The sequence below is a fragment of the Rissa tridactyla genome, chromosome 4, assembly GCF_028500815.1.
Source record: "Rissa tridactyla isolate bRisTri1 chromosome 4, bRisTri1.patW.cur.20221130, whole genome shotgun sequence".
NCBI classification, from domain to species: Eukaryota; Metazoa; Chordata; class Aves; order Charadriiformes; family Laridae; genus Rissa; species Rissa tridactyla.
The window spans coordinates 18,137,682-18,156,413 of record NC_071469.1 but is presented as its reverse complement, the minus strand read 5'-3'; the positions used below and the strand labels follow the sequence as shown (position 1 = coordinate 18,156,413).

Sequence of the window (18,732 nt, the reverse complement as noted above, 5' to 3'; positions counted from 1 at the left end):
GGTCTCCAGCAGCGTGAGCTTAGGGTTGGGGAAGGAAACTGGGGTCTAGGGGAAAATGAAGATGGGCCGCATGGTTTTTCCTGTGTCCCTTGCTGTGAAACAGGCTCCAGGTGTTCTCACGGTGTGCACCACGGCTGCGCCCTCCCTTCTAACTCGCCATCGCTCTTGGTCGAGCTTCTCTAGCTGTTTTCACATGCAGAGCTGTGTTTCATACCTTGTTGCAACCCTTTCAGATTTAACCTATAACTCCACCTGAGGACTAACCCTGCTGCCTTTATACCCGTGGCCCTTTGGTGGTCATTTCCCTTGAAAACGCAGGTGACAACACAACTGTCTGTCCCATAGTGCCAGAAGCAATGTCAGGTGCTAGCAACTCTGCGTTTGGATGCAGTCCTAACTCCACCACACTGTTTTATAAGTCACTTTCCCCACCTGGCCCATGGTGGGGACCACGCAGACATGGTCACCTTGCAGCTGTACTCCTGCCCCCAGGGGGTCTGTGCTGCTGTGGATGGTTTCTGGTTCCTGCTTCTGGGCATGTGTGGCTGGGCATCATCTGCCTCCCCAGCCCGTTGCCCTCTCTCTGTAGTCCTTTCCCCACTGCGCTCCTTCCCTGCTGTCCATCTGTTGGTCTTTTTCAGGTGGTTTCCAGCTGGTGGCTGGAGTACGAAGGTCGCTGCATGCACACAGGCACATCAGTGTCCCCCACTGGGCATCAGGGAGCCCAACCAGGGCAGGGACCCACAAGCCATGGGGGACACCTGTTTTCAGAAATGGCTGTAGCAGCTCTCATTGGTGTCTCAGGGGATTGCAACCAAGACGTTTTGCAAGAAAGCTTGCAAGAAAGCTAGTGGTGTAGTCAGAAAATCATGACTTGCTTTTTCCTGTGCACATGGCTTTGTGCAACTCACTTTCTCTTGCTTCTCTTTGCTCTACAAAATGCATCTTCCTTCCTTTTTTCATGCCCCTCCTCCTCCTTCTTTGTTATTTCCCTTTAGCTACAGGTACTGACGTGGGATGGTTTTGCCTTTCCCCCCCTTTCTTTGCCACCTGGGGAGAGTGTGACTATTTTCCATTATTCTGTTTCACCTCTTTTCCACCAGTCTAGCTCTGAAACTGAGGATGATTAGGGCACCCAGTCATTCAGTCTCCCTTTGGCCAGATCATTTTTGAGGCTTCTTTGTGATTTACTTGTGTGAAATATGCATCCAGCAGGCAGCTGGTTTTGAAGACCAGAAGTTACCTGAGTCTTCTGTAGCTGTGGTTCCATGGGGTCTTCAGTGCTAGGAGAGGGGAAAGGACAGAGTCAAAAAGTCCGTAGACGGTGAGAATCTCCTGAGCAGGGGTTTATATTTATGTATAGCAATTTTCCTGAATAAAATACTACCAAAGGGATTTTTTTTCCCCTCATCTGCAAATACAAGTTTTAATAGAGTCTCAGCCAAAGTTTATTGCGATGTGGTGGTTTTTAAATGGGGAGGGAAGACCCTTATGCAGATTTTTTGGGGGGCTTTGATGTCTTCTTTAAATAACAGATTTTTTTTTTTTCTAAATAACATTTTCCTCAACTTTTCCCCAAGATACTATTTACGCAGATTAAAAAAAAAATAGTTATGACAATGTTCATTAAGCAAAACTGCGTCCCAGTGAAAGCGACAAGCAGGGTATTTTGATACGGACTCTTGATTGAACAGTTTCAAAAATTTTTTTAAGGAACTTTGCTCTAAACTCCGCAAAAGGCTATTTTCCTGTATGCCTTTCCTCCTTTCCCAGCTGGCTGTGGGTCAGAACTGACGGCAGCCCACCGAGAGCCCGGGCAGAAGGCGGCTGCTCTAAACAGGATTTAATAATTAAGGCAGGAGGAGGTGCATCAGCACGTGGTGGGGACTGCACTTCCCGAGAGGCCCCGCTGTGGCCATGCCTCCCTTTGGGGGAAACCCAGGCTTTATCAAGAGCCGGAGGGACCAACTGCCAGCTCTCTCTGGGGACGAGCAGCCATGGGACTGAGGTGCGGGATGAGGACCACCAAGTGCCAGCTGCTGGTGACCAGCCTCTGCGTCATGGTGAGCAGGCAGGTTTGGGGGGGATCTCTGCGAAACCGAGGTGAACCGTTGCCTTTTCCATCCCCGCTCGGAGAGGGTCGGGTTTTCCCACGTTCTGTTTTTCGCAGGCGGAGGGCAAGCAAAACCAACTGCCTGGGTTATCGCTGCACCCTGGGTCGTTATCGCTGGCCGCCAGCATCACCCCCCCTCTGCTGATACACTTCTGGTTTCTCAGGGCTGTCACGCCGCTGCAGCCCTTTCACAACCCGGTGGCCACCTCGAAGGAGAAAGGAAAAGTCGCTGCCGGCAGAATGAGGGGTTTTCAGCAAAAAAGCTACTTGCTCCCGTCTCCTTGCAGCAAAAGAGGGAGGATGGACCTGCTGCACTTGTTGCTGTGAGGGTGGTCAGCTGCAGGTGGGATCAGTGAGGATGTGAAACTGCAAGGCTTCGATGGAAGTACATGTGAGACCTGTGGACCTGCACTGCGAAGCAAAGGCAGTTCTAGGGATCTTTTTCTTATCAGCTTTTGAAGCAAATTCAAGGGGAGCCTTTTGGCTTCTGCTGTTAGAGCTGGTGGGAAATGGTGGAAACTGGGGAATGCTTCTGCTGGATGTTGTCAAGTTGTATGTGCTTGTTGCCTTTTCATTTCATCAAAACTTGCAAGCCTGAAAAATAATCTGTATTTAGGTCAAAGAGGGTTGGTGGCTTGGAAAGAGTGTAATTTAAAGGTGATGCCTTATTTTGGGCCATGTGTAGTGGCTGTACGTTGTTCTCTCTTCCAAATAGCAGAATATATCATTTGGAGAAAACTAAAGGAGGATTAGTACCAATGATGTTTAGTGGAGATGTTAAGGCACAGCCGCCGGGGATGGCAAGAATCACATTACTGCTGTTGGGAGGATTTTACACTGGTGTTTCTCAGAAATCTGAGCTAACTGGTGTTGCACTTAGTGTTTTGCTGGGCGTGGGTCGAGATACGCAGTAATGCACAGCATGAAGGATCAGTGGGTGCCACAAATTAGGTTATTTATAAGCAGAAAATGCTATGGTTTGGGTGTATTTAGTCTCTGAAACTGTAAGTCTCCAGCAAGACCTATTGGTCTGCTCTGGAAGAAAATGTCGTACAGTGGGGATTATGTCAACGCCAGACCGTCACGTTTGACACAGGGATAGCCGCCTTGTGCTTCCATGTTGTAAAGGCACAAAATGCTGAAACCTTATCTTGGGACCTAGGAGTGGCCTCACATCTTGTATTTTCCAGGTTCATTACACTAGAGTTGGAGCTGTTTTTAACTATCCCGCTGTGCTGCTGCCTCTGTCCCAGCTCTGCCACTGGTCGTGCTGCAAAGAGCCCTGCTCTAGAGCCAGGTGCCACCAGAAAAGTTCCCTCTCCATCACCTGGACTTGCTCTGGGCAACACAGAGGGTAACGTGCTGGTGGTCACCCTATGCCTTAGGCATACCAGTGCTCTCAGAGATGGGACAGAAACACGGACAGCCCGGTGGCACGTTGCAGAGATGGAAACCAGCACAGATTACTTAAAGTAATACAAGACTCAGCTCTTTGCACTCTACAATAGGAAATATAGCCAACAGCAGGCAATGGGACTAGCATTGCAAAGAGCAAAGCTGGCAGCCCTCATAACTGCATGTCCGTACCCTGCAGAGCCAGGTGGGACTGCACGGGGGTGCTCCGAGAGCATTGATCCTCTGGGCTTTCTTCACATGGTGGGAATTTCCTCCATAGATGCTGGCCAAGAGACCATGGGCTGCGTGTGGTGTCACGTGCATTCATTATCCAAGAGAGAAGAGGAGCTTTAGTATGTTTAAGTGTCTGGGCTTTGTCCTTTTATGTGCATTTTGGGCTATATGCAGTGGTCTTTGGATGGTCAAGCTGTCTGCATCTGTGTGGGGCCCAGGAGTATCCAGATACACCTCAAAGCTTTGTGTGTGCTCAGCAGGAGCTGCTGCTTTGTCAATCCCTTCCTAAAACCCTTCTTTTCCAGCTGTTGGGGTTGTCCGTTGCTACGCTGAGCACAGTCACTCACTATGGGCTCCATTTCACCCTCCTCAGCAACATCTCCCTGGAGAGCAACTCCTACAGGGTCATCCACCACACAGGTAGGTTGCGGTTGCATCCCAGTGAGATCTTTGGTGAACGCAGGAGCTGCAAAATCCCCCAGAGCAGTTGAAGGAAATGCAGAGGCATCGCAGAAGGAGGCAGGGGGTGGCTTTTGGAGGATGCACTAGGGGTAACGCAGTCCCACAGACAATTTTTGTCTGTATCGGAGCCCCACGCCTGGCACCGAAGGAGGTGCTGAGGGAGCAGAGGGTGCTCAGGTGCTGCTGCATTCACTCCTGTTCCTCTCTTCACCATCTCCCCATCCTTCCCCTGTGCTGCAGTGAAAGCTCAAGGGGAGCTCAGCCACAGATGGACCCAAAGGTGCCGTGGGGCTGGAAGGGCCCTGGGAGCGTGGGGCGAGGGACTGTTACAGGAGTTGAACCGGAGCATAGAAAATTGGGGCTGGGAGAAGAAATGCATGGAAACACTGGTATTTGGAGAAAATGTGGGTTTTTTGCTCTACACAAGGGAGAATAAACTGAGTCTCAGGTATAAGGCTAGAGCAAAGAGATGAGAAAAGCCCAGATACTAAAACTCTGCTCGTCTCTGATGCACTTGCAGCTGCTGCTTCTCCGGAGCTACTCTGGGCTTAAACATGCTCATACCCTCTCTAGATCCTGGTTCTCAATTTCAGCTTAGCAAGGCAGGTGTAAAGATTACGTTGGTCCAAAGCTAAGGTACAGCCCTCCCCCTTTCCTAAAACACACCAGGGGTTATATAGGTTGTCACTTAATGCAGCCATGCAGGCTGTCCCTTCCCAGCCACCCCTCTCCAGCAGTGCTTCCACTTGCTTTGCTTGCAGGCGTTCACTCTTCGCGGGATTAACCCTGAGAGAGGGCTGCAAAGCCCTTCGCAGCGATGTGGTCCCCGCGCCCTGCCCTGGCGAATGGGCTGTGACCCTGCCTTAGCCAGGAGGAAACCGGAGGGCGAGTGTTGCACCAGATTAGCAGCGCACGGAGTCCCGATAGGGGCCGTGGGACGGCTGCTGGGCATCAGCACCCCCTCCTTTCAGGGGGATCCTTATCGGAGCGCTGAAATAATTGACAGCTTGTGGTCTGTCGGGTGTACCGACACCCTTGTAGGGTGCTTCGCTCGGCTGGAGCTGTGGGAACCGCTCAGAGGTTTACAGCCCTGCCACAGGAGCAAAGCATATGCAGATGGGGGGGTATTGAATAAATTATAAAACAATTTCAGTTCTGCAATCTGGTCCTCTTGGACCAGCTCCCCAAAATGCACTTTTTGGTCCCTCTCTGGGCAAAAGCGTCAGACCAGGCCTCTGTTAGCCCTAAAGTCTTGGTGTCTGACCGCAGCTCTCGTATCCGACTTCCTTCCAGCTTTCTACTTTGGGATCTGCCTCAGCATGACCCTGATCCTCGCAGCCCTGCTGAGCTCTGCCGCCACAGTGCGGGAGTCGCAGCTCCTCACCGCCATGGTGCGTATTGGGAGGGACTGGCTGGGGGGGGGCTTTTTGTAACCTTGGGCTGATGCCCTTAAAAAGTGGCGCTGGGGGCTGTTTTGCCTTGTGCCTGGGAGCCTGCATGTCCGGGGAAGGATGCCCTGTTGCTCCACCTTGTGCTGCAAGGGGATATTTTTGTAAAAGGCATGACCTTGCAGAGCTTTTCCAGCTGAGGATTGCATCCTTCTGCACCTTGTTTCTTCTGCCAAGGTCCTGTGTGTGCAGCTTTCAGAGCAGGTTCAAAGGGAGGTGCTTATCTGCCAAAGCAATTGCAGTGATGACGATGCCCAGAGTATTTTTTTTTTCTCACCAAGTCAACACGTGGTTTGTGTGGGGAAGCCTTAGCAGTGCGATTTTGAGTCCTACGTTGTCCTTCTGACTTGTGACAGCAAAGTTAGCCCCCCTCCTTCCCTCCTCACTGCAAATATCCACCACAGTGGTGGTGGGAGGCATACAAAGCATGGCAACAGGCACGGGGGCTTTGGGCTGTACCTCAGTTTCAGGCTGCAAGGAGAAGGTGGAGGGGTATCACAAGAGCCGAAATGCCACCTTTCTCCTCTCCATCATCCAGTGAAGTGCCTGTTTGGGTCCCGACCATGGCGGCATTAGTAAACTGGACGGTGAGTTCAGCTTCATTTAAAAGCACAGCCTGCACACAGGGCTTAGTCTGTACGGAGCTTAATATAAAATAATTGCATTGCTGTCATACATAAACTAGCTTTCAAGAGATTTATGTAACCTATGTAATTGGGGAAAATTATACTGATGGTGGAAATGAGAAAGGAACACCTTTAAAACTTAGTGCAAAGCAGCTACTGAAGTTAATGTTTTCACCTTCTCAATATGCAGTCTGTCTCTCCCTGTCCGAGATGCTCAAAGGGGCCTGAGTGATGCTGTTCCCATGAATGCTGCTAGCAGACTATGTATAATTCCCCTCTCTTTTGCTGAAGTATACTTCAGTGTCTGCCTGCTGCATCTAAAACAACAGATGGGTATGTACAGGCTAGGGGAGATTGTCAGGGCTGCCTAAAAATATAGTTGAACAACTTCTGTAACGTTTATTCAGTTGCTTTACTCTGTGTGTAGTATAGTTTGGGATATACCAGTAGGCAAAAGAGGTTGTTAAAATTATAACTGTTTCCTGAAGGGACTATTGAAGGAAAACATAGCCAGCAAACTCCGGCATTGCTGTCCCTCCTCCAAGGGCCACCTGATGCTGCTCTCCTTTCCCCTTGCCCTGGGGGTGAGGGTGAGCAGGTCCTTTCCTCCAGCCCCCTGTGGACTCCCCCAGCCTGGCCAGTTTGGTGTAACAGAGCCAAGCCCTGGACACCGAAGAAACACCTGGCTGTTAGAAACCCCAAACTAGCTATTTACTTTTCCCTGTGGCTTCTCGGGCATCCTGTTCGCTTTGCTTTAGCGTTCACAGTTTGGGTCCTCTGGGGGATGTGGCCCTCTTCATTTGGGATCTCTGATGATACTATTGCAGGGAAGACACGGTATCATTTCCCTGTGGGAAGAGGAGGAAGGCTGCAAGCCGCTTTCCCCGAGGCTGTGCCGACGAGGAATCCATCCCTCTCTGCCCTCCGCAGGGGATAACGGGATGCCCCTTGGTGGCCTTTAAGCTCCCTTTCCACCGTCCCCGGCGGCGTGAGGGGCCCGCAGGGCGTGCGGAGGTGCCGGGCAGGCTGCCAGGGGAGAGGGGGCAGCTCCCACCCGGGAGAGGGGCCGTTCCGGATGAGGAGGGATCCTTTAGCTCCGCCGCCGCTGGGGGGGGCCGCGGCCCCGCCGAGCAGCCGCTCCCCGCCGGGACGCCGCTCTCGGCAGCGGGAGATGCTGGGGAAACGCGGCGGGTAAGGGAGCAGCCCCCGTAACCGCTGCTGGGGGTGGCACGTCCCCAGCCCTTCATAAATTAACGGGGGGCCCCGGGAAATACCCAAGAGCTGGTCACCAGCAACCTTAGTCTCTGCTCCTCTTTGTTCAAGCAGCTCATCAGCACCTTAAATCACATAGGGGTGCTCCGCTTATTCCTATAAATTGCCCCCGCGTTCTAACTGTCAGTATCTCACAGCAACGCTCAGCCCGCTGCTTGTTTTCCCACCGTTTCCTACCCCCTCCCAGGGCTCGTATTTAATCTCCGACCCACAAGCGAGAAAAGGAGGCAGGGAGAGCCGGCCCCGACGGCTGTGGTGAGATGTAATCGCAGACAGGAGTGGGCTTCAGCCCCGTGGGGCTCCGAAACTTGCTGTCGGTGTCACCTCCTGCCCTGCTGATACCTGTTGGGCTGTAGCTGGCAGAAGTGATCAGCCACCCAACTTGCAGCTTTTTTTCCTACTTATTAATAGGGAGGATTTTTCACCTTCCCCCGCTATTGATTTTAAAGGACTTTTCCTCTCCTGCAAAGCGTGTGTCTTGTTTAGAAGACCATTTAATTCACTCGTTAATCAAAGAGGGAAGACACCGGAGCATTGGTGCCTGACATCTGTGGCTATATAGGAAACTGAGCCACGCTCGAGGGATGTCTGCATCGATGTGGCTAATCCACCACAGTCCCGCTTGGTAAACCAGCTACCCAGGGGAAATGCTAGCCAGGATGCAGATGGGCTTTGAGGAGCATTGCCCTGGTCACTGACCCGTTAGGTGGATCCCATGTCCTTCTTGTGCCTCAGTTTCCCTACTGACTTCTTGTTGTTGTCTATTTAGATTATAAATGCTCACCCTGCCTGGCTGTCTGGAGGTTTGTGTGGATACAGAGGAGGGGTCTCTGTCTTTGCAGGCTTTACTGGTGCTGTCCGAATAACGATAAAGGGTACACAGTGGTTAGAAACCAGAACAGGTCGAACTGGTTAAAGCACACGTATCTCAGGAGCTTGTCTTGTAGCTGCGTTAGCAGCATCACCAGACCAGACAGACGCCACTGATGCTTGCGAGGAGGCTGGTTTCTAGAGAGTAACTGAGAATTTAAGGATAAAAAATTGTCTTCTAAAATCCTAGACTATTATCCCCAAAGCTCCTCTTAAACAGAGAGAGTAGTGACAGGTTTATTGACTGTCCTCCGGTTCTGGCAAACGCTGCTTTTGGTGATCCGTGGTCCATCATGCAGTCAGTCCTGAATGTAAACATCCGGCAGCTCCCACGGCCCCTGAAGGCCACATCGCTATTGAAGGGGAGGAGAAGGAAGGAAAACTGCAGTTTTGCTTGTACTGCTTGTACAAAAGGAAAGACTCTGGCTCCGGTGGGGTTTAGGGCACAGTGAGCTGTTATCTGGTTGGATGGAGAGAGGTGAGGGGGGAAAAAAAAATCAAAACAGGGAGTGACATGCCAACCAGAATATCCTAGCTGAAATTCTTATACTGGAACTTTCCAGCCTAAAAAACGCTCATCTAGAGCAAAATTTGCGTTCAGGGTGGAGCAGCTGTTCCAAGCACCAGTCCCAAACAATTTCGGTGGCAAAAAAGCCTCAGTGAATGCCCAATACAATCCATTTTTTCAGAGGGAGTGATGTGCTAGCAGGGCCAGCACACACCGCAGGCTGTTTGCTTTACTGTTCCCAGATGTGTCATTGTAGGCAAGTGCGTAGAGGGGCCTTAATCACACTGCAGCACACTTTGGCATCTCGCTTTTGCAATGAATCTGTCCCCCGCGCTCTCCCTCGTGGTGCAGCACTCCTGAGCGAGGCATCCCTGCGCCGGAGCTCCCCGGGGAGCGGGCAGAGCCCGTGTGCTCGTTTGGAGCTGAGGACAGATTCCCCCTCCGGATTGAGATCGCTGGCTCGCCTTTGCGATGCGGAAAGGCAAAAAAAAACCAAAAACATCATGCGCTTTTAAATGAACTGGGTCAGGGAGGGAGGGATGCAACCTGGTGGATGCAATCTGAAATTAGTCCACCCCCTCTTCCCGGCCCCTGGGCTGCGAAGTCTGGCAAGGAGCTGGCCATGGCAATGGCCACAGCGGCACCAAATGCAGAGGGAGCTGAGCAGGGCACAGGTCGGCTCCTTCCCTGGGATTGTGGGGGTTTGGCAGCACTGCTGAATCCAGTCTGAGCTAAAGGATCCCTCCCTCATCCGAAGCAGACCCCCTTAACCGAAGGGGGAGCCTCAGAAAGGTGAATTAAAAGAGGCACCAGGCAACAGACGAGACACTGCTTCTGCGGATTCTGCCGAGTCTGTCGAAGACAAATTGTTCCTTGCAGCAAGGATGGAAACAAGGTCATTCATAAAAGAGTAATTGACGTCTGGCTGGTGACAGCCCTCCACGGGGCTGATGTGGCTGCCTCCTGCAAAGGGAGCAGGCAGCAGCCCATGGCCGGCTCCAAGGAGCTCCGAGGGTCTGGGAGATGGTGAACCAGCCTCGACCCTTCTGCATTTCGTATGCAAACTATGCCTTGCCTTTTTCTTTTTTCCTCCAAATGTCTTCTAATGTAATTAGAAAGTTGCTCTTCCAAAAGCCTTTTGGCTGCAAAGGGAAAGAGCAGGCTATAATTCATTTATAAGATGTTCTCAGAGCCATGTAATTGCTCCGCACCAGCTGGATGGAGGGGGAGCTTCCCAAGGGGCTGCGGTTCAGTGTTTCCAGAGAAGCTAGACAGAAATAAAGGGAGACCCAATGCTGGAAGTGAAGGACTTCCAGAGATGTGGGGTGGAGCCGAGAAAGGGAAGATGAGGAGGATTTTAATCTGCTGGGGTTTCTGGCCCCAGAGAGGTGGCCTAAGTGCTGGAGCTGGTGGGGGAGAGCATGGGGGGAGAACTCTGGGTGGTGCCACTGGTGTGTTGTTGTTCCCACTCCCAGGTTCATGGTGGGCCCTCTCAATTACACCCTTACTGGAGCGATGTGCAGAAGAGCTTTCACATTGCTATCAGTACTGTGTTTTATGTCTGCCATAATTTTCTTTTTTTCTTGTCTTTATGCCTCGTTTGCCTTGTCTTTATGCCCTCTGTACAAGAGGGACAATGAAGTGCTGGAGTGTGTCCAGAGGAGAGCTACCAGGCTGGTGAGGGGTCTGGAGACCAGGTCATATGAGGAGAGGCTGAGGGAGCTGGGCATGTTTAGCTCGGAGAAGAGGAGGCTGAGGGGAGACCTCATTGCCCTCTACAACTACCTGAAAGGAGGTTGGAGAGAGGTGGGTGTTGGCCTCTTCTCCCAGGTGAATAATGGCAGGACCAGAGGAAATGGTCTGAAGTTGCGTCAGGGGAGGTTTAGATTAGATATTAGGAAGAATTACTTTACTGAAAGAGTGGTCAGGCACTGGAACAGCCTGCCCAGGGAGGTGGTTGAGTCACCATCCCTAGAGGTGTTTAAGAAAATTCTAGATTTGGCACTTCAGGGCATGCTCTAGTGACAGAGGTTGTAGGGGGTTTTTTTGTATGTGTGTGGTTGGACTCGATGATCTCAAAGGTCCTTTCCAACCATGAAGATTCTATGATTCTATGATTTTGATGAAAATATTGACTTCGTTATGCTGTTTGTTTGGGGGGAAAGTTGTTGGAGGAGGTGCAAAATGCAGGGTCTGGTCCTAGTGAGGAGCGACCTGAAATGCCCGTGTAACCTCACCTCCTCGCCCTCCAACTTGTGCTGTACCTGCTGGGCTTGAACCACTCACCCTGGCCAGGTTCAGGCTTGGTCCTGCCGTGCTTTGGTCCATGGCATCCTACCCTGCGTGCTCTTCCCCATCTTCGCTACTCGTATCTCCCTTGTCATGTCAGCGTTTGATCAGACCTTCCTCTCCTTTAGGGTCCCATTTCTCCTGTTATTCCATTTCAGCTCCTGGCAAGGCAGCAAGTGATCTCACCACCTATATGGCCAGGCAGCTGCCAAGGGACTGGACATCAATAATTTAAGGTGTTTTTGCAAGTGTTGGGAAATGCCAGCAGCAGTCTTATTCCTGGAGAAAAGTCCCCAGGCAAGGCATCATCTTGCCACCAGCAGCAAAACACAGTAGGCAGCAGATGGACAAAAAAACAGCAAAAGTCATTTTATTGGCATGTTCATGTTCATTTCCAGGATTTGAAGTAGCACATTTTCCTTTCCTGCTGCATATGGGGGGTTTGTGGCTTTTTTTTTTTTAAAAAAAACCCAATCATACTTTTTAAGCAAAGACTTTTGGTGAAACAGAATTGGTAGCAGCAACACTCTTCTTCCTTTCCTTGAATTTGGTAAACTTTTGTGAAAGATTTAATCTTTTTTAAGTTATTTCAGCTACATCATGTTATTAACATGCTCGTAGAAAAAAATTTGAAACTGAAATAAGCTGCCGCCAGTTGGGTGATTTCCCCCTGCTACATAACTTCATGTTGGAAGAGGGACAGTTTCGCGGAAAAACTTGTAGAGGCAATTATTTTTGTCTGGTGCTTATTCATCATCTTTTGCCATTCCAAGACTAAGCTGTGGATTCATATTTGATGAGCCTATATGACCTCCAAACGCTTTACAGGCACTTTTTTATTTCCTTTTAATTTTTCTTTTTTTTTTTTTTTTTTTTTTGTTTATTGTGAACAAGATCCTTTGGTCCAGCTGTCACAACAGGCAAGCGCTGTTTACATCAGGATGGATTTTTTCTTTTTTTTTTTTTTTTTTGGGGGGGGATCAGATTTGTTCAAATAAAGAGACAACGCATCTAACTTCCAGCTCCGCATGCCCAGGGAAGAAGGCAAAAGTCAAGCCGCCTCCTGTGTCGTTGCCGTTATTGTTTTGACACTTCAGGGTCAGTTGCTGGCCTCGATTATATTTCTGTCATCCTTTTGTCTAACTGGGACGGTGCTGATTTAAGGAAGGCGGCTTGGCCGTGTAGCTGCCACCTTGCTAACAGGGGAAAATCCAGCTCCTTTTCCAGAGAAGGTTGCTCTCCACCCCAGTTACTCCCTCCTTTATGGACTATTTGGGTGGGTCTTCCCCTCTTTGAAACTGATAGCCATTTTAAACACAGGGGATTGAACCCTATGAGTAAGGAGGAGGTATTCTGGGGGACGGTTCTGTTGCAGAAGAGGAACATACTGTAAAAACAATGTTTTTCTTTCCTTTTTTTTTTCTCCCAAGAGGAGTTTGGGCAGAACAGGTTACCCGCTCTGCAGGAAGCCAGGTCCTCTTTTGGTCGATCCCTTCAAACAGCCACAGTGTAACTAGAGGGCCCCTGATGGAGAATCACGTTATTATCTATCTAATTTCCTTTAAGTAACCAGCATTATGAGGGTTATTTAAAGAAGGTGATGTTTAGCTCCAATTTTAACTAAACTTGCTCAAGCGAGCGCATTAATGACATCCCAATGGTGTTTACAAATGGATACTTTTCTCCCCATGCTGTAACTGACGGTATTTTTCCTCTTTATCCTCAGGGATTTTTCTGTTTTGCTCTGGCCTTCTGCGGATTGATCCCAGCTGCCTGCTGGAGATACACCCACAGCACGGAGGTAAGCGTCGGCTGCTAGGAAATACCACCAGCATCTTGTCAGATGGAGATTTTTTTTTTTGTAGCAATGCTTTCTCCCGCAAAAGGGACATCTGGTGGTAATTAAGCCGTCCATACCGAGGTCTATCAGATGCGTGCTTTGTTGCATCCATCCTTTCCAAGAACGGGTCTGTCTTCATCAGCTGCCTCTGCGATGGGGTCATCTGAAGGGAGAAGCCACCAAAACTCTCACGCGGGGCAAAGGCTTCGTCCTGAAGGCGACACAAAATGCAAGTCTCGTTTCAAATAGCTTGGGGATTATTTTTTTGCAGGGGATGTTTTGGGTTTTTTGTTGTTTTAGTTGAGATGCTTGACTTTTGAAAAGTCATTTCCAGCCAGCTCGAATTCCTGATAACGTCAGTTGGGAGCCTCTATTCAAAGGCAGCAACAGGTCGTGACTGTTCCGGTTGTCTCTGGCAATGGCCAGGAGAAACACCCAGGAGGTATTTTTATTGATGAGCAGCAGCGGTACAGTAAAAAAAAACAATGTGAAAACTGGTGGTTTGGGTTCGCTGTCACGCTGGACCGGAGATCTGCCAGGATCTGGTCGAATCTGCCGGGAGTTTGGGGGTTTGAATTGTTAACGCGGAGCTTGCTGGTGGTGTGGTGGATGGCGTGGGATCTGCAAGGTGCTGGGGAACCCGAGGCGAGGCGTGTAGAGTTGCTAAGGGACAGCCCCGCGCATCGCATGGGTGCCTGTACCCCAGGGCTGGGGTGGCCCTGGGGCCGGGGTAGCAGGCTGCTGGGGAAAGCAGACATTGAACTAGTGAATTTAATATTTAGCAGCCTAAAGAAGTTTAGGATCTTTTTGTTTTCTTCTTTTTGACCCTTTCCTAATCTGATATAATTTGCTTTTTTATGATTATTCGTCTTCTCGTTCAGAGGAATTTTTTGCTGTTTGATCTTAATTCCCCTTCCTGCATCCCCACACTGAAAAAAACCCCAACATTTTAAGAGACTTAGGCAGGCAAAATATCATGACTCCTATATTTTTAAAGCAGAAGACAGATATTTTAGGCAAGTATCCAGATTATCTACCAGTAATTCAGGTAGGCGTTTGGGACTTTGTTAGACGTTTCATGCAGCAGGTTGGTCCCCGTCTCCGTTTTGCTCCTACTGAGCTCCAGGCACGTGTTGCAACCTGCGATGCTCTGGCCAGCGATGAGGATATGGGTGATGTGAAACATCATCCCGATGGATTAGGGTCACGCTGATGCTGCCGGCTCACCTCTGTAGGGTTACAGACGTTATGGGGGATCAAGGACCAGCGTGTCAGGAAAAGAGCATCAGAAGGGATTTCATTCTGTGCTGGAGAAGCACTCCGCCAAAACACCAGAGACTCGATCCACTGTGGCAATTGCACTTTTCAGGGACAAGAAGCCCTGTCCCATAATGGTTCGATGTCCTGTGCAAAAATTAAAATCCAGTCTCTTTGGAAGCAGAAGTCTAAAGAGCAAAGCCAGGGTTAAGAGGAGGGGTAAAATCCTGCTTCTCTAGAAAGTTTGTCCAGACCCAACCAGTGGCCACGGTAGTTGAAAATCCTTTGAAGTATGCTACACGGGATCAGACCAAAGGCGCCCGCTCTTGGACAGGCACACCTGCTGTCGGCCAAGGTAGGACCATAAAAACCCAGTGAGCACAAAGCAATGGTTTTTCAGATGCCAACGGCTTGTGGCTCAGCTGCCTGCTGGTGGCACCTGCTGGTGCCTTTGCCTTTAGTGCTTTCAGTGGGTTTTTCCTCTGTGAATTTGTCCAGTTGCTTTGGAAACGTTAGGGTGAGTGCTGATGGCACAGCAGCATCTTTTATGTCTACACTTACCAGGCAGAAGCAGATTCAGTCAGAGCTGGACATCCCCGAAAAAGAGCCTTTCTGCAGCCTCTGCATATATTTTTCCTGGTTTCAGGCAAAACTATAAAAAATTATTATTTTCACACTAACAGTTTAATATGGAACTCATTTTGTTTTCATGACCAACACAGAAGGGAGGCCTTGAGCACAGTTTCCTTCTTCTGCAGAAGTTTGTAATGGAAGATTGAAACAAAAGCTGTGTTAGTAAAGGATAAATGGCACCAGAAAGTGTGTCTGGTTGGTCTGGTGAAATTGTGTTATCCAAACAAACTATTTAGTTATACTTTTTAAGCCACAAACGTAGAGTAGGGTGTAAAAAGGCTGAAAGAGAAAGTTGTGTATTGGGTTAATACAGGGATGTGCCATTCAGAAAAACATTTTGCTGCAAATACTTAAGGGAGAATGGCTTTCTCTGTATATCTCTTAATCACCACATCTGTTTTTACTTCAAATTATTTTCCTGTTTTTTTGCTTTGAGTGCCCTGCCCGTAAATGCACACATGTGTTATGGTTAGCTTTAGTAGTTGGTTGGGTTTCTTTAAGCAAAAGAGTTTCCACTAGACAAGATGAGGTTTTTTTGTAAAATGTTTACTTTCTGGGTGAAGAAAACCAGCAGTGCTTCTGACAACAGAAAAATTAAAATACCATTAGAGGTAGTCTTGGGTTTCTCTGCTTTCTAAAATGCAAAGAGAGACAGGGAATATAAATGAGGAAAGACTTAATTAGAAGTGTCACTTACAAAACATATGGAAATTTGGTTTTGTTTGAAAGGTAACTGTCTCACCAGTGAGAGAAATGCAGATGTGAGAGAGAAATGCAAATGAGAGAGAAATGCAGACGTGACTTCCCTTACAGGGCAGAAAGACAGAGAGTGCACAGAAAGCACAGGAAACCAAATGGAGCGGGGGGAAGACTCTTGAAGTTTCATTATAGAGCTGTTTGTTTCTCTGACTTTCTCAAAGTAAAGAGCAAAACTAAAGCAGGTGTCCTCCCCCAGCCTACTGCGTGTCAGTACTGTCAGAAATAGCTAATTGCAGTAATATGGGGGAAAAAAATCAAACTCAGCCAAATTGACGGGGTGTCTTGTAAGCCTAATGGGATGTATGCAGCTATCAAGAAGAGAATTTGCGGATGTAAAGCTGAATATGGATGAATATGCTCATTACACGTGCCTGAATCAGTGCCTCCGAGAGCACCGAGGGGCTACTGCCCTGGCGTTCGTGGCTGAAACAAAAATTTGTGTCTTTCCCGTGACAAATACATTGACTTCCCAGTGAAAGGCCGGACAGAAAATCAGCCTGTTCCATTTGAAAATGCCAGCTGGGTCCTCTCCCTCCCCAGGGGCGAGGTGCCGAATGGAAGCAGCGCTGAAAGCGGAGCCCTCCCCTCCCTCTGCAAGCCAGGGGATGGGAGGTCCCTCCTGCGCCAAACCACGGCAGATGCTCTCAGTGGTTTACTCCTCTTCATCAAAAAAAAGTTAAGAAAGAATCTACATTTCCTTCATAAAGCAGACCCTTCTTTCACAAAATCATCTAAAATGGAAAAGCCCAATTTTCAGCTGAAAAATTGATTTGATGGTTATTTTCAAGAGGCAGTAGATAGAAATGTCATTTGAACATGATGAAAGCAAGATGCTCTTTTTGCCTTTGTGACTCCTTTAGAGACCTGTTTACAGTACTTCTTACAGAGAAGCTACACGGAACAGGAGAAAAAGAAGAGTTATTTGTAAATATTCTGTTTTCTCAGACATGGGCACTGTAAACAAAACATGAATCTTCTCATTTCATATTTTTTTCTGCATTTGTGACCTTCTGTAGCTCCCAAACGAATTCTTTTAGACAGGTGCCACATGCTTTAATTTCAAGTTACCTGCATCCCACATAGACTCGGTGTCAACCATCTTTATTCTTAAAATACCATATACCAGACACACAAAAACCTTGAATCTGAAGTTTATCGTGCTTTACCCTAAAAGGCTGATCCCTCTGTTCGGCACTGTAGTTATTCCTTATTCCTGCTCTATTGGCCGATTAATGGGTTTTGTGAGGTCTGGGCCTCCTCTGTACTGTCTTCTCAGGCAGCTTTGCATCCATCTGTCTGAGTTAAAGTGCTTTTAATGAGGAACTAATAAACTGCTCATGAACAAAATGAGGAAGAACAAATAACAAGAGCAACATCCCAGATCCCCTCCCTGTCTTGCCAGCATGTATAGTGCAGCCTTTCCGTTAGGGTCTTCCCCCACTTTACAAAGAAACACTTTGCCTTTTAACCAACGGCACCGACAGAATAGGTGCTGCTGTCACTTGCAGAGGTGTGAAAACTTCTCTGGGCAGGTCAGCTGCTCAGAGGAAAATCTGAAATGAAAATATTTGTAATCTGGAGGTTGTTGAAGGACCTTTTCTCCTGCTAGCTGTTAGTGCTGAGCCATTCATGTTTCAGTATGTTCGAGCTTGGCTTGCTCCTGAGCCCCATCCTCACCTGCTGCGCCCAGCACTCCTCCTTCACCTCTGTCCCATCACGCTCGCAAGCCCACGGCTACAGAAACACCCCAGCCCAGCCTCCAAGCCCCTGTGAAACTCTAGTGTGCTTTTCTGCCTGGGCCAAATCATTTGAGGGAGTTAATCCCTTTCCATGTCCAACCTAGTGCAGACAAGGGTCTCTACAAGGGTGAGGAGCACATTTGGTTGCCCTCCTTGTTGGCCATCTAGCCAAAATGTGGCCCTGGTGGGAAATGTGGCCTTGGTAGGAAAGCGTCACAAACCTGTCTGAGGATCGACACTGGTGGTGCAAGAAAAGTGAATGAGAGAACGATGTACAAGAGAGGGCAGGAAGAAAGACCTCTAAACGAGCACCTAAACAGCTCTAAACAGCTGTGGTAACCACGGAAATGATGAGGTTTTCGGCTGGTTTTCAGCCACGTTAGGAAGTCCTGATTCCTGAATAGAAAGAGCTGAGTCTTGTTTTCCAAAGTTATTTTTGTGTCATCTTCTTTACCACAAACCGCTGCCTGTTTAGGCTGAGGTCTTTTAGTCATTCCCAGCGTGGCCCAATGCAGCTGGGACCTGGGATGTGGAGAAGGATGGAGGAGAGGCTTATGCCACATCTGGCACAGCTGGTGGGAAAGGCTGCCGCTTCCTCCTCCTCCTCCCCAGGTTTCCTTCTCCTCACCCGTTACCTGCTGCTTTGAAAACCTACCAGCAGAGGCTGGAGGAAAGGGTAGCCTTGCAGCTGCGGTATAAAAGACTTTTGGTACCCTTGCTAGCCAACACAAAAATAGGTTTGGGGTTTCGTTCTGGGCCCCGCTGTGAAAGAGGCCGGGGAAGTTTCAGTGTCACGTCATCTTCTGCTGTTCCCCTTCTCCGCAGCAGCTTAGAAGGTCCTTCCAGCAGCCCTGCGACACCGGCCCCATGAGCCGGTCAGGACAGCAGGGTGAATCAGCAGAAATAAAATTGCTACAGCGTGAAAGGAGTTTTGCAACGGAACGAGCTTTTTAATTACAGAGATTCATTTGCAGGTAAACCTTCGCTTAAAACCAATTAAATTATGATTTCGCAACTGAGGGGAAGATCTGGAACTAAGCACTGGTGCAAACAGCTGCCCATGCTTCTGGCATAAAGGCCCCATTTCCCACATCCTTTGGATGAAGAGGTCACTTGGATTTGCACAGGCTGCGATGACATGGCAATCTCTTAGTTTTCAAATGGTCCCTGTAGTTGTTGGATGATTTCACAAGGAGGTTTCACCAGTGGCTTTTGGCTCCAAGTGCATAGAAAAACATTTTGCATTGCACTGTGTGTACTTGGAGAATAAACATGAGGATTTAGCCT

At 49.0% G+C, this 18,732-nt stretch overlaps 1 protein-coding gene across 16 annotated transcripts in view; it reads left to right on the top strand.

Moving 5' to 3' along the window:
• Positions 1 to 1,910: 1,910 nt before the first annotated feature.
• Positions 1,911 to 18,732, top strand: part of TSPAN32 (tetraspanin 32) — a 32,946-nt gene continuing 16,124 nt past the window's right edge. The window contains exons 1-5 of one of the 16 annotated variants that reach the window (XM_054197540.1): positions 1,911 to 2,063; positions 4,048 to 4,162; positions 5,498 to 5,595; positions 12,944 to 13,018; positions 13,104 to 13,286. In XM_054197540.1, the coding sequence (XP_054053515.1) occupies positions 1,998 to 2,063; positions 4,048 to 4,162; positions 5,498 to 5,595; positions 12,944 to 13,018; positions 13,104 to 13,286 (537 nt within the window). In that variant the 5' untranslated portion in view covers positions 1,911 to 1,997. Of the gene's footprint in view, positions 2,072 to 2,313; positions 2,666 to 3,842; positions 3,862 to 4,047; positions 4,163 to 5,497; positions 5,596 to 6,190; positions 6,240 to 10,213; positions 10,735 to 12,943; positions 13,019 to 13,103; positions 13,287 to 18,732 lie in introns of those variants that run through there. The other 15 variants (XM_054197542.1, XM_054197541.1, XM_054197545.1 and 12 more) reach the window with 15 other exon arrangements.